The 15,519-nt window shown below is 34.8% G+C and overlaps 1 protein-coding gene across 1 annotated transcript; it reads right to left on the bottom strand.

Annotated features, from left to right (window-relative positions):
* Positions 1 to 13,992: 13,992 nt before the first annotated feature.
* On the bottom strand, positions 13,993 to 14,430 carry LOC149155359 (uncharacterized). The gene has a single exon (XM_089444407.1). It carries the CDS (start codon positions 14,428 to 14,430, stop codon positions 13,993 to 13,995), a length of 438 nt encoding a protein of 145 aa, XP_089300533.1.
* Between the last annotated feature and the right edge of the window lie 1,089 nt (positions 14,431 to 15,519).

Raw genomic sequence — 15,519 nt, 5'->3', positions numbered from 1 at the left:
AACAACAAACTTACTAAGATTAAGGAAAACTAGGCTAAGTTGAAACAGTTCAATTATTAAAAATCCAAATGCAAATTCAAAAGGGTCCCCATAGTTATTATGTTAATAATAACGACAAAATGGGGGTGTTGTGTTTTTTTACCACAACGGGTTCGAATAGGATAAGACCATGGAATCGCTATTGATTCAACTTGACTCCTCTGAGTATCCATTTTCACTCGCTTAGGCATTATTGTTCAGGATTATCACAACCCTGAATGTCCAATCTCTACTAATATAACCCACCTAATTAATTCCCCTTATGACTTATACCATTCTGAAATATAATTGTTTTATAATGATACATTCAGAAACAACACTTACCCGTCTGTTACTTTCTACAATTCCTGTAAGAAACTCAATTTGTGCATGTAATAGATTACTAAAATCCTCGGTCCCTCCCATTCTTAATGCCTACAACACTAAGTCTTATTATATGGACAGATCGTAACCAAAATTAACATTTTCAACATTTACAATGCAGTTGTGTAGTCGCAAATCCCACCGTTTTCGAGGCTAAACATGGAAGGCCATAGAAATTCACACGCTAGGGTTTAACGATCCCTACAAGGTATCTAATCATACACTTCTCATAGTTTAATTACAAAGTTGCACATGCAACCCAATCGACATGCAAATATTCATAAAAGATCCTTTATGTGAGCCTCTACCCTGATACTTTTCATCTTCACTGTTGTAATCATGTATGTATCAGACTTTGTATTCTCCTAACCAAACCACTAAAGGTATTCTCATAATAGAAAATTACAATTAAATTCAACAATGCAGAAATTTATCCTCATAAAAATAAACAAAACTATCGAAGGTATTCTGATAATGGAAATTTTCCTTTAATTCTAATGATGTAGAAATTATGATTAATTCTAATCCATAGTCAAAATAACAACAATAATCATAATTTCTAACCAGCAATTTAGTCTAGAAAATGTGCTTGTTAAAACACAAATCCACCCAACCTTGGATCAACCTTTGATCCCCCCAGAGCTAAGATGTTCTTTCCTAGAATCAGTAACCCCCTCTATTTCCACATAGTGTGTTTTTAACATTATTTTTCAGCATATTTCCTTCGTAGTTCCCGCCTTTCATGGATATGCTCACCCTTCAGCCTAGTCTTTGCTTTTGATTTTCCTCATAAAGCCTACCTTTCTCTCCTGCAATGATTTTCTCAGTATTTATCTTCAGCTGAGTATATCTATTTAAATAATTTTTAATAAAATTTGATCCATTCCAATGTTATTCAGATTTGGGCAAGCATATTTTTTACTCCACTATTTCTTTCCACACAATTTCCAGCTTTATTCATCAAATTTATTTATTTAATTACATCAATGTTTCCTCATAATCAGTTCATCATGGATTATCAACCAACATACTAACAATAGCTATTGCAAAATAAAATGTTTCCATAACAACGAAGGGGTATTACATGTTTTATTTTTTCTCATTGAAAAAAAAAGAAAGAAATAATCAAGGGAGTGATGGCTATCATTTCAACAACTAAATAGTAGAAGACAATATTATTTACTATGAATAAAATTAAAAAAATTAACAGTCAAGAGGTGTGTAATACCTACCATCCATGTAATAATTATTGATAATAATGTGTGCATATTTTGGAATAGGACTCCTAGAATTTTAACTTAATTATTAATAGTTATTAGCTAGATGGTAGGGATTTAAGCTCAAGTAAATATTCTAGAATATTCACAATAGCATCTATAGAAATCAATGGTCGAGATTTACCTACAAAGTCGTTATGCTCTTTTTATCATTTTAATTAAATTGTTTAAATAAAACTAGCCTAGATCGATCTAATCCCGGATACCCAAAATATATCATGGGCAAAGAGGGATCAAATCCCTCGAGATGCAAATTTTCCTCAAATTATTAATTCAAAGCTATTAAATCTAATAATGCTAATATTTTCATATTAATATTAGATTCAATTATGTTTTTTACATGCCATGATAACAAAATTTATTATAAAAAGACATCAAATTAATGTTTTCAAATTACAACTTTCACCTTGAAATATTTAGGACTTAAAATATTTTAATATATCATAGGATATCTTTTTTGCTTCTAAAGATTCATTTTACAAATATTTAATTAAAAGTAATATTAACAGATTTTGGAGCAGGATTTTCGATTCTTTGATTCTTTGTGTTAAATTGTATTTTCGTTTTTAGATCTTTAAGGTTATTTTCATTTTTGTTTTGGGAAAAAAATATTTTTTTATTTTAATTATTGTTTTACTGGAGAGGTGAGATACTTACACTTACACATCCCTTCATACTAGGTTGTAGAATGCACCTCTCAGAGCAAAAATGTCATATGGAGTGAGTTATGATTTTTCGGTCAGGTGGTATTGATAGTGTCAGGTATTGGCTGATGCAGGAGCATCTGGACTTAGCCAACAATATGAAAGTTTGTTCACATTTTGTGGCTAAACAAGTTGAAATTCATTTACCTGATGGGTCAAAAAAATCAGTTTTACTGAGAGGGTTTGATCTCTCAAGAAATGAGTTGTATTTCGTTATTGTAATAAGTTAGAAATTGTTTTATTTTAGGCTCAAATATGAGTTGTTAGCATAGGTGTGATATAGAGCTAGGAATTAGAAGATTTGATGTTAGATTTATTAAAAATAGAGATTGATTTGTTAGACACAGTTAGAGTGATATTCGATTTATAAAAGGGAGGAAAAATGTAATGAAAAGGACAGAGGATTGAGGAGTGGATTTAGTATAGCGAGAGAAAGATCGTGTGTGGATTGTATTTAAGAAAGAGGTATTTATTTATGTAATCAGGCCCAAGGTTGAGACTCTGTAACTCTTTTATTATGAATAAATTGGTGTGGTGCACATGATTATATAAATATAGCCCGTGGAGATCCTCGAGTGTTTGTTTTCTTTGTATCTGGATCAGATTGATGTTTGCTCTGTTTTTCATACTTTACAATAGAAACATTGAGTTAAAAGAGTAATCGGCGAGTTTATTATACCGTTTTGGTTCTACAAGCGGAAAACTAAGTTTACACTAAAAATCAATGCAAAACACATTCGGATTTAGAATCTGGACTTAAAAAATTATGGACAGAGGCTTTTAAGGTTATCGGGTCCGTAGGCCCAAATCGCATTCTGACATCGCAATATAACCAAATCCAAAGTGTTATAGAGAAGGGGTGATAGTCTATCAGGTCTGCAAGCACTATTGCATCGACACTTTGAAGTGGAGGAAGTTTAGACAGTGGCATTGCGATTTGCGATCGACCAATTAGATTGTAGCCGTTGGATTGTGATCAATCGCGACTGTTGGATCGCCAAGCAGTTTTTGCTACAATGGATGGTTATCGAGCGCGTTAAAGGTTGTAAGTGGTTTTGAAGGCCCGACCCTCGATTCCATTGAAAGGTTGACACGTAGCAAGGCGGAGGGGGAAGAAAACTATTTATCGAGCGGTTAAACCTCGATCTATTATTCCACCCGAAATATCTGACGACCGTCAGATCTCACAGATCCAGATCGATGGTTCTGAAGCATCGATGCGTTGAATTCTGTTGTACGATAAGCGCGCCAATATAAAAGGTAAATATTAATGTTTTGCATGGTGTTTCAGTGTATTTCGATTAAAAAGAAGAATAGTCAGGTTATCTCTTAAAGGGGATCCGTGGGGTGATTTTGGGGTTTTTGTGAGTCCGCTTCCACGCTGCGTCATTGGTCCATTGTATTATAACAAATCCTATTTAAAAATTAGTAATCTATAATGATTAAGAATACTGTTTTTTTTAAATGTATATATGTTTAACTTATATATTAATTATTTTTATAGTTATTAATAATAATAATTAAAAATAAAATTATAAATGAGTTAGTTTACATGTTTAGCTTATATATTAATTATTCTTATAATTATTAATAACAATAATTTAAAATAAAATTATAATTTAGTTATTTTTTATGATTTTTTATTTTTTAGTAACATGAAATGTATTATTAAGCAAGTGTTTTGATATCTATTATGTAGTGATGCCTTTGCACATTTACTAGCCATTTAATTTATATGGTTGTTTTAGTTAAACTGAAATTTTGAAGACTGTATTTTAAAATAAACATGCCTATAAATACTACTATTTCAAGGAGGCTAAATCTCTACCATTAGTCTAATAATTATTCATAACTAAATTAAAATTATGAAAGACGTATTCTAAAATAGACATTCCTATTGACATAATCATATAAAAAAGTGATAAAATGAATATGTTATACTTCAATATAAGAAAGTCATGAAATGAATATGTTATACTCTTTTCAATTTTGTTATGAAGTAGATATTTTAAATAACATTAAACATCTATTTGTTAAGTAAAACGGGGATATATTTTGAGTAGTATTAATTAACGAATGCTAAACAAATAATTGTCAACAATTTCCAGCATTTACAATTTGGAAACCATAAATAATATATGATTTTATTATGTGCATTTATTAAATTCTTAGATTAAAGTTGGAAAGTGTTTATAATTGATTCTTATGTTGCTAACATTTCTATAAATCTTTATTTTGTTGAATACTCTTATTGAAAGCAAGAAAATTTTATAATAATCATTTTTAATTTCGGACTAGTATGTCTCGTGTGCTTTGGAGTGTGGAAAGTACTATTCCAAAAGGATTTTTCCCAATAAGTTATGTATTTACGGCTTATATATTTCTATGTTGGTTAATATTGCAATCATTTTTATTTAATTTATCTCTACATTCTTTTTTATTGATTAATATAAAAAATGTAATACATGGTAATCTATACATTACATTACTTTCCTTTCTGGTAAGTTTGATATTTTTTGGTTTAGAGAAAGAGATATTGTTATATAAATTTATATTTAAAAATAATAAAATAATATTTACATTAACAAATTAAAATATACTAATAACAAAAAAACTATTTTAGACTATTAATAAAATATTTCAATTTGATGTTAATATAAAAATATAAAGTATTTGAAAGTAAAAATGATAAAAAATAATATTATTAGCATTGCATAATGTGTAGTTCATTTTATGTTTAGTTGACATGTAATATTAAATATATATATATCTATCTATCTATATATATATATATATATATATGAATAACAAAAATAATATTTTACTATCAATTATACATAATGTAATTTTATATCAATTTTATATAAAGAAAAATAATTTGATTTAAGTTATTTTTCTTTTTCTCTTTTTATATTCGATTTTGATTGTTAGGGATATTGCATACCACTCTCAATATGGAGTTTATATATAATATTAAAAACAAAATGTGGATTATAAACCAAATATTTCAATATGATCATTGAGTTTAAGATTTTAATGTCATACATATATATAGAAAGATATATTTATAATTACTACAATGTTTATATATATGTGTGTGTGTGGAGCGAGAGAGAGCGCGCAACCCTTATCTGCGCAAACATTTCCTCAAGATTTTCACTTAAAATGTAATATCCGTATTCAAATTTCATATTACATAACATGCAATATTACTATTTTAACTTAATTAATATTTCGTTACCCTCTTTACATGACAGTTAGATTGGAATTTAGTTACGGTTTGGTTCTTGATAACCACCTTGTCGTTCTTGTTTGGTGTCTCTATGTTTGGGAAAGAGGGAGATAATGGAGGAAAATGAAAGATATTGGGGGATCATTATTGTCCCAATCCATGTTCACTGCAATTGTCCATCCACAACTTACTATATTGATCATCATAAAATTTATAGTTCATAATTTGATTGTTGCATTGCTTCCGTGTATCCATTAATCCAAGAGAAGCACTTGTCCCCTCCATATCGATGGAATTTTATCTGTTTTTCGATCGGAAAGCTTCTTGATTCGTTACAAAGCCAATGCGTGTATCTTGCAAGGGAAAGTCCGATGCAAAAACTATTGCAACTGATGTAAAGGTTTATTACAATTTTCCAAGTCTCATGTATACCAAGAGAACTAGTGAATTACATATACAAGTTGTCATAATTTGGTTTGGATTATAAGAATATTTTATATGCCATCATATTCATTTAAATATGAAGAAATTCTATATAACGAGTGTCTCCCACCATACCTTTTTCATGGAATTCGTTACAGAACGAGAATAGTTATTGAAGCATCCAGGTGACCATGGTTGAGAGCAAGCCACTTACCAACAAGGACGTGTATGATAGAGGGAAGTTGGTGTATGTCAGAACGAAGTTAGCGATTGTCATAATGTTAGTTGGGGATGTCAGATTTTTGAGGTGTGTGTTACACTCTTCATGAATCCTTGTATGAAAAAGATAAGTAATATTCTTATGCACACAGATAATGGTTTCCTTACTATCTTTCTTGAAGAGGATTATGTGTTTAATTTGCTAGTTTTCTTGAAGTAGAATGTGTTTATTCCTATAAATAAAATAATTTATGTTACATTAGTTTCTCTCGAAGAAGAATATGTGTATACATACAAATAATGGAACTAACATGAGCAATGGAAATAACATTAGCTTTCTTGAATTAGAATCTTTGTATACATACATAGAAAATAATGGTTGTTATGTTAGTTTTTCCTTGAAGAAGAATAAATGAAAAATAATAGTTATTGGGTTAGATTTTGTGTATACATACATAGAAATAATGGAACTGACATAAGCAATGGAAATAACATTAGCTTTCTTGAATTAGAATCTTTGTATACATACATAGAAAATAATGGTTGTTATGTTAGTTTTTCCTTGAAGAAGAATAAATGAAAAATAATAGTTATTGGGTTAGATTTTTTGGTAAAAGAAAAATGTGTTTTTAGATGTAGTGAAAGAATAGTTGTTCATCAGATCTCTTGAAAATGAGACATGTATTTGCATGCTTATTTGCATTTTATTTCTTGGAAAAGTAAAATACATTACATGCAGGAAAGGAATAATTATTGTGTTGGTTTCTTGGAAGTGAAATATAGATATATTACATGTAAGAAAATAATAATTGATATGTTACTATCTATATATATATATGGCATGCAAAAATGAATAGTTAATATTGTGCAATCAGTACTAGCTATTGTGCTACAAAGATGCAAAAGCACATGCACTAATTATTGTATTAGTTTCCTTTTTGAAAACACTATTCATTTACATGCCCTAATATGATGGTGTTTGAGCTAGTTCTTTTGAAACATAGTTATGAATTTGCATACAAGATTATGTTAGCTTTCATTTGGAAAGATTATGCATTTACATACAATAGTATACTAGCTTCCTTTTGGAAAGATTATGCATTTACATACCATATTATGTTAGCCTTGTTTTGGAAAGATTATGAATTTGCATGCAATATTATGTTAGCTTCATTTTGAGAAAACATTATGTATATGGATGCAAAAATAACAACTATTGTGAAAAGCTTGTGTATTCACATGAAAAACCATAGCTATCATGCTAGCTTCCTTTAAAAGAATAAGGATAGTTGTAGTGTTTCTCTTTGGAAAAGAGTTTGAACTTATGTGAGGGGAATAACAGTTAATGTGGTATGTAGTTAATGTGGTATGTATCTTGGAGATATTTTTCCTCTTCTTATGTGAAGAGAGGGTAATAACCATGGAGGTTCTTTAATATTATTGTGCTTTGTGGGTAGAAGTAGTTGTTTCCCCTCTTGTGATAGATGTGGAATAGGGGCAAGTGAGAATGAATTGGTTATCTTAATGTATTTAATTACACATGAGAGTTATGGATAGAAAAACTTGTGTCATAACCATATACAACTAAAAAAAACAAGACATGCTTTGATAGTAAAGTGTTTTTAATTAATGCATGTGCAGTATTGTTAAAGAATGCATGTAATGATATTTTGTTTATGTTTTATGAATGCATGTGAATAGATGTTAAAGCATTAATAAAAAATATTTTTTATTGGTATGATCACTATTTGATCTAATCATGATATCAAAGTCTGCTAGTAGTATTAGTTGTAGGAAAAAAATGAGTTAGTGCCCCATGAAGATTGAACAAATTCCTATTGCAGGGTAATCCACTAATGGGAATAACCAAGTTGCAAAGACGTAATGTTCAAGGATTTGTGGGTAAATAATATCATGATTTTTGTAATAGCCTCTAGCTAGTTATGTTGTATTTATGATGATATATCATAAGGGTTTTATGGCAATGATAAAAATATGGACTTTATTACAAGCCATTGAGTGAGGGGCGAACCCCCTCATGATCATTTAATAAAATTAAATTCTTGTTGGTTTTCACCCTACGGGGTTTCTACGGTATATCAGTGTTCAATGAAGTGTTTTCTTATTGTGTCATTATGATGATGTTGATTCCTTGCATGACGCAACATTTACATTATATAGTATGTGATTAACTTTTCTAGTCAAAAGAATCATGGAAATGAAGCAAGGTTACATCAACAAGTTTATCTTAACATGCTACAATAGTAGTCGTTAATGATTATTTAACATACTATTCATTTCATAATGTTACTCTATGTAATGATGAAGATTTTATCTAAAGGTCAATGAATAAATATGGAATAGTAATTCAGATTATTACATGTTCGTAATTTCGTAAAAAAAAATCTAACTCCTTGTCTTTTTATACGACTTTTAACAGAGAATGTTACACAAAAAGAGGTTTGCATCTTGAGAGGTTTGATCCCTCCTGACACTTATTATATCGGGAATTAAAATGGATATTTGATTTCTTTAAAGTATATCCTCACTTAAACTCATTAATATATTTTTTTTCAAACTTGTAATTTTAGATTTATAAGCACACTTTACATATTTTTTATCTTGAGAGACATACTATTGAAATATTTTAAATGTAAGATTTATTTTTAATTGATATAGTATATATATAGAGTTAATATTGAAATATCTTATTTATAACCTCCATTGCTGATATTAAAAAAATTGATGTATTATTATGTAAAATTATTAATATATTTTTTTCAAACTTATAATTTTAAATTGATAAATTTGTTCCCGGAGAAAAAATCGTAATTTTTCATTAATATAGAAAAATTACATGTAGTAGATGCTTGTATGCCATATGAAGTATGCTGCCCGTAGCCTTCAAAAATATATCAGTCTGTACATAATTTACCACTCAGGGTATACTGAAAATTTCATGAAAAAATGTATACAATGTAAAAGCTAGTATTGATATAAATCACTGTTGTATACTACAAAATTAGGGCATGTTGGCTTGCTAACAGGCTCGATCTATATAGGGACGATGATAGTACTAGTAGTGTTCATGTCCTTGTTGCTCCTATATTATCCACCATCCTCTGGGATGTGCCGTGGCCTCCTTGGAAAGTTGGTCAACAACCGAATTACATTCCCTATAAATATGTTGACAAGAGATTTAATTAAATTGTGCTTTTAAGATCATGATTTCATCGAATATGTTCTTGGGAGAGTGCACATGAAATGCAAATATGTTGTTGAACCAATTGATGATGATTTTAGAATATCCAAAAATCTGAATGTGATTGCATGCATGTGCGAGAGAAAAATGGAGGAGATGTCTAAGAGAGATCAATTTTGCATAGTTGTTTGTCCCCATCCCTAAACCCATTTGAATTTTGTAGTGATGATTTTCAGTTTTATGCAATAGTATAACCCCTCCACAACCCTGTGCTTGTGCTGCTCCATAAAAAAATTCCCAGGGAATATTGCGATCAATGGATTCAGGTGATACAACGCAGCCAGTAGGGGTATGATTCTCTTATGGTATTTCATGATATGCAGCAACAATTTTGGCAAAATACTATCATCGAACAATTTTATCTCTGAAAATGATCCCATTTCTAGTGAGTCAGATAGTCAAACAAATAAGGAGTGGAAGATAGTGGACATTCGGATGCAAGGATGTATCTTGCGAAAGTTCCCATGCTTCTGATACATTGATTCCATGCGATCTGATGGTTATAGATAGAGCAACAAGGACTTGTTACCAAATGTGATTCATCGTCGGCAAAATAGGAATAGTTGGTCATTTGATTCCTTTGCTTGATGACAGAGCATGCACTAGGAGGGACCGGAGAAGGATCGCTTCACTAAATTGCTCCCTATTGGTGTCTTGTTCCGTAAGACATTCCACATGAACAACTTAGTACGCGAAGGCGTTTTTAGTTTCCATAGCCTGCCCACCAATCCAAAAGCACATGTGGCCTGTGGGCATCATGTATGATGGGATAACTAGCCTTAGGGGAGTAAGTTCCATGTTTAGCAGGGGCCTAGATGAGTTCATCAGTTCCATCCTTGATATGGACATGTGATTTTGTTAGCGTAGTAATATAGCCCTCCCAATATTGCTGCCATTGAACAGGAATACCTAGGTGCTCCTCTGAGGTCCATTCCTGTGTAAAGACTGTGCTATTCCCAAGGTTAGCAATATGGGATATCAAATTAATATTTCCGTGTTTGAGAAATTGTATGAGATCAGGAGGAAGTCGAAACATGTTACCATAGCCCAACCAGGGATCAATCCCAATTCACACTGATGTACCATCGTTAATTCGTTAGGCGAGTCCATTCCTAATGGTGGGCATGCTATGTAGAATCTCTCGCTAAACCATGGATATCCCAGTTCCCTGCTAGGTGGGAAAATGAATCCAATCCATAACATGATGTGGCCAAATGTATTTGTAGTAGATCACTTATGTCCAGAGGTTGTGGGAGGTGAGGATAATCCATCCCATCTTTGCATCTAGTGCATGAGAAAAGGAGGATAGATCCTTCAGTCCCCAACTGCCCCATTTCTTTGGGATTGCAATGAGTTTCTAGCCCACCTAGGCAAATGGTTTTCCTTCCTTATAGCCATTCCAAAGGAATCTGCAGCAAATTTTTTGTATCCGGGATAAAATTCCTTTAGGAATCCATGCCAGAGACATCCAATAAACAGGTGTAGCCTCCAAGACTGTTTTAATAAGCACTAATCGACCTGCCCTGGAGAGGAATATGTGATTCTAGTTGAGCAATCATTTTTCGATCTTGACCACAAGCCATATCCAGTCAGCAATCTTGTAGCAGTGTGGCTTGATCCAGAACCCAAGATATTTGAGTCCATCCTCTAGTTGATGGCTCTGGAAAGGAAATTTTTGTTGTGCAACCCGAGCTTCCTGTGGGGTGCAGGCTGATAGAGTGATGGAGGATTTCAGTTGATTAGGTTCCATACCTGTGGTTGAAGAGAAAAGTAGTAATATGTCATAGAACGTAGTGGTGTCCTGAATGCCTCCATTGAGAAAGATGAGCACATCATCGACGAAGAGGAGGTGAGTGAGTATACATTGATCTGTAATATTTAGTCCATGTAATCGCCCTTCTCGCTTGGTTGAGGCTATTAGTCTACTAAGTCCCTCCATGACTATCAGAAAGAGGAGCGGGGAGTGGGGACAACCTTGTCTGAGTCCGTGTTCTACATGAAATAAGTTGAAGGTAGAGCCATTTATCATGACACTGAAGGAGGCAGTAGTGATGCAGCACATAACCCAATTTATGAAGGGAGGAGGAAATCTCAGGTGGGTGAGGAGCATTTTGATATAGAGCCAGCTAACTTGATCAAAAGCTTTGGATAGGTCAATTTTAAGAATGGCACCTTTAAGCTTTTTAGCTTTCATGGAGTGTAGGGATTACTGAGCAGTTCCAATAGCCTCATGAATTTGTCTATTATGGAGGAATTCAAATTGCTTCGGAGAAATATGACATGAGAGAATAGGCTTAACTCTATTGGCAATAATTTTGGCAATGATCTTGTAAATACAGTTGCAGAGAGAAATAGATCTGAAATCATTGAAATATGTGGGGGAGTCAGATTTGGGAATGAGGGTGATGAAGGTTGAGTTGATAGCCTCGTACATTCTCCCTAGAGTCCTGCAGTACTCCACCACCTTTAGAATATAATGTCCAATAGTTTCATAAAAGGCTAGATAAAACCCAATAGTCCATAAATCCAGCCCCGAACTCTTATCTTTTTTGAACCATTTTAGCATGCTTTCCAATTCTCCCATCGTAATAGGAGTTGTAAGCTCCTCTGTCTCTTCTGGATCAACAAGCATAGGGAAGAGACTAGAAATCCAGACCATTTCAGAGAGGGTGGCACCAGGGGGGACCTTGAAGAGCTTCTCGAAATGAGAGCTGCCTAGGTGCACGAGCTCATTAAAATATGTTGCTAGATTACCGTCCTCATATGGCATGTGCCAGATGGTGTTGCTGACTTTCCTTCCCTTTGCATAATTGTGGAAGAACTTTGTATTCTCATCTCTAGCCTGAAGCCAAATAGCCCGACTACGAAGGCACCATGTTTCTTCTCTCTCTTTAAGGATTTTGGATCTCTGTGTCTCCAGGTCAATAAGGTGGGATTTAGCCTCCACAGATGTAAATCCATGCCCCTGCTCATCTAGGAGATAAGATAGAGTGGACTCAATGGTAATGAGGGTCTGCTCGTCCCAGTCTCTTTTGTCTTTTTCCCATTTAATAGATAATCTCTTAATTTCTTGTAGGTTATGACAGAAACCCTCAACAGTGGTTCTCCCCAAAGAAGGTGGATTAGAGCATGAGAAATCAGTAACCATATTGATGTAATTGGGATCCTTTAGCCAGGTGGAGTTGAATTTGAACGGGGCCCTAGGCTTCTAAAAGGGACCTGACAACTCCATGAAGATGGGGGAGTGATCGGATATGCCTCCAAATCCAACCCACTGTCTATAATTTGATAGTGCTCTCACCAGAGGTTCCTTAATGAGGAACCTATGCAAGCACCTGGCTAGTGCAACATCCCCAGTTCTTCTATTGCGCCATGCATGTTGTGAACTGACCATGGGAATATCAATCAAGTGGTGTTGTTCAAGGAGATTCTCCACAGAGTCAGATAAGGGATCCACCTTTGTATTTATTCCCCATGCTTCCCCATATCCAATGGATAAATTCATATCTCCACCTAAAATGATATTTTAAGAATTAACAAAGGATAGATTGAGGACGTGACTCCTAAACTCGACTCTATTTTGAAAAGGGGCATATACATTGATAATCTTGAGATCCATGCCCAGATCTGAGGAAAATATGTCCATACCTAAGAAGCCAACACCTCCCTAGGAGGCCTTGAGGTGGATAGTGCGAGGGTTTATACCCAGGGCAAGACCTCTAGATCATCCAATGACGTCAAGTGCATGGAAGGTCTAGCCTGGCTTCAAGGATTGCAACACAGGGATGATATGGTCAGCCAAGCCAAGTGTTTCTTGTAGGAAGATAATATCAACAAGCTCAGATTCAAATAATCTTCTAAGGGCTAGTATTTTAGGAGGGCTAGCCAGTCCTCTGCAGTTAAAGGAGAGCCACTTCATGGGGGTGGCTGAGGGTGGGTAGATGGTGCTCTAAGTACCCAATCAAGTGTGGATTATCTGCCATGTGCCACTTCCACCCTAGCTTGCAGGATGGCCATATGTGATTTTCGTCCCCTAGTGGACTTGGAAGATCGTGGAGGGGAGGCCAAGCCAATCCCAAAATTCTCAGGAGGTTGAGACACTCGGGAATGGAGATTGTATGAATGGGAGTGGCCTGAGATGTTCGAGGGTTCCGAAGGAGTGGGTGAGTGAACCAAACTGGGGATAACTAGTGGAGTAGTCAAGATAACGAGATGACAAAAGTCTAGGGGGCATGTAATGGTAGCAGAGGTAAAGTCTGGTATAGATGCAGATGCGGAATACAAATGCTGAGAAAAGTAATTAAAAGAAACATCAGAAACAAAGCAAGTGAATGCAGGAATACCCGTTGATCGAGCAGCCACAGCAGCAGCCCTGGATCTCGTCATAGGCGGGGTGGGAGGATGGGTAGTGGTCAAAGTTGGGAGCTGAGTTGTTCTGGCCACCATTGCAAGAGGTACATTGTACTAAGGAGTTTATTCAGTAACTGTAGTGGATGTAGCACGAGCAACTTCCTTTGCTTCTTTGGAAGGACAAGCAACCTTACAAACGAGAGGGCATTCCTTGTAAGGATGCCCTACCATATGACACCTTCCGCACCTGAACGACACTCCTTCGTGATCCAAGATTTGTATACAGTTGAAGTTCTTCCATTGTAGGGTGATTTTCTCTTCCAACCCTTCTTTGGTATCTAGATAAACCAGAATATGTGCCATAGATGAATTGCCAGAGCTGATGTATGATTTGTCATAATCCAGATAGGAGCCAAGCGCATTGCCGATGCGGATGAAAATGTCTTCAGACCAAAAATGGAGGGGTAATCCTTGTAGCCTGATCCAAAGTGGTCCAACTCCAATTTGTTCCCATTCTGGATCGAATAAAGGGCTCGAGCACTTAAGCAAGACCAGGGCCATCTCGATATGCCAGTATCTGGAGAGTGCCCAATTGGTGTATTCCTCCTGCTAGAAGTAGAGCGCAAACCATCCTCGAGCCAGCATTTGAACCTCTGGGAGTTCTTTGAAAATGTTCCCCCATATTTCCTTGACCTAGAGGCAAAGTCGCTCGGCAGAATATGCATGACCTCGGACTCTTCCCACTAGAACTCTCCTCGTCATGTCTACAACTTCCCCCATTTGGACCCCTTCCCCAAATTTTAGTGTTAGATCCTTGCTTGTAGCCTTAACACACTTTAGCTTTCTCTTACTAGTACGCGGCGTGGTCAGGTGATCCTGCAAGGGGTCCTGAGTGCCTTAGTGATACTGTTGTGGTTGTTGGGTGTTATTACGGACTTTGATCACCAGTGTTTCAAAACATCTTGATGGGGAAGAGGAGGAAACCAGCTCATATGAGGGGGGGCACACAAGATGGCTGATGGATGGGGAGGGCCAGCCGTGGATTCAAACCCTACAGAGGAGGGGAGCTCGAAAGGTGTCTGATGAGGAAAATATTTAGAAGGTGACGTTTCAAATGGGGGAGAGGGCGAAGTGGAAGAGGCAAGCAGATGGAGAGTATCCGGCGATATGGGGGCAGTCAAGTCCCGGGGAGTCGATAGAGAGGGCAGCGAATGGCAGGCAGGACGAGGAAGGATTGGGGTCTAAATGAGATGGTGGGATAACGGTAAATTGCGAGAAAGACAAACACTGAAACCCAACATACATAGCTTCCGGCGGAGTATTAGGGTATGTCCAGATAGGTTCTTAGGGGTTAGGGTTGGCAGAATAGTCCACCTCGTCTGCTTCCATGTTAGACATCTTGAAGGCAATCTCGGCGACAACGAAGGGAGTTCCATTGACAAAAAACCTGAAATCTAAATTGATAAAATTGTTATTTTAATAAGAAGTTGAGTTGATGTGTGTATGCTAAACAATTAGTATTTACAATTTTATAAGTAAATGTAAATCTCGCCTTTTCTATTTTAAATCACTAAAACATAAATAATTCCAAATATATTTGAGTTAGAAAATAAATAAATATAAATCTATGTTAACCTCAATCCATCAAAT

This window comes from Pinus tabuliformis, chromosome 9 (assembly GCF_031772625.1).
Source record: "Pinus tabuliformis cultivar Carrire ecotype Pingquan chromosome 9, CPIR1, whole genome shotgun sequence".
Taxonomy (NCBI): domain Eukaryota; kingdom Viridiplantae; phylum Streptophyta; class Pinopsida; order Pinales; family Pinaceae; genus Pinus; species Pinus tabuliformis.
Note: the sequence above shows the minus strand (reverse complement) of the source record. Positions and strands in the feature narration are given on the sequence as shown.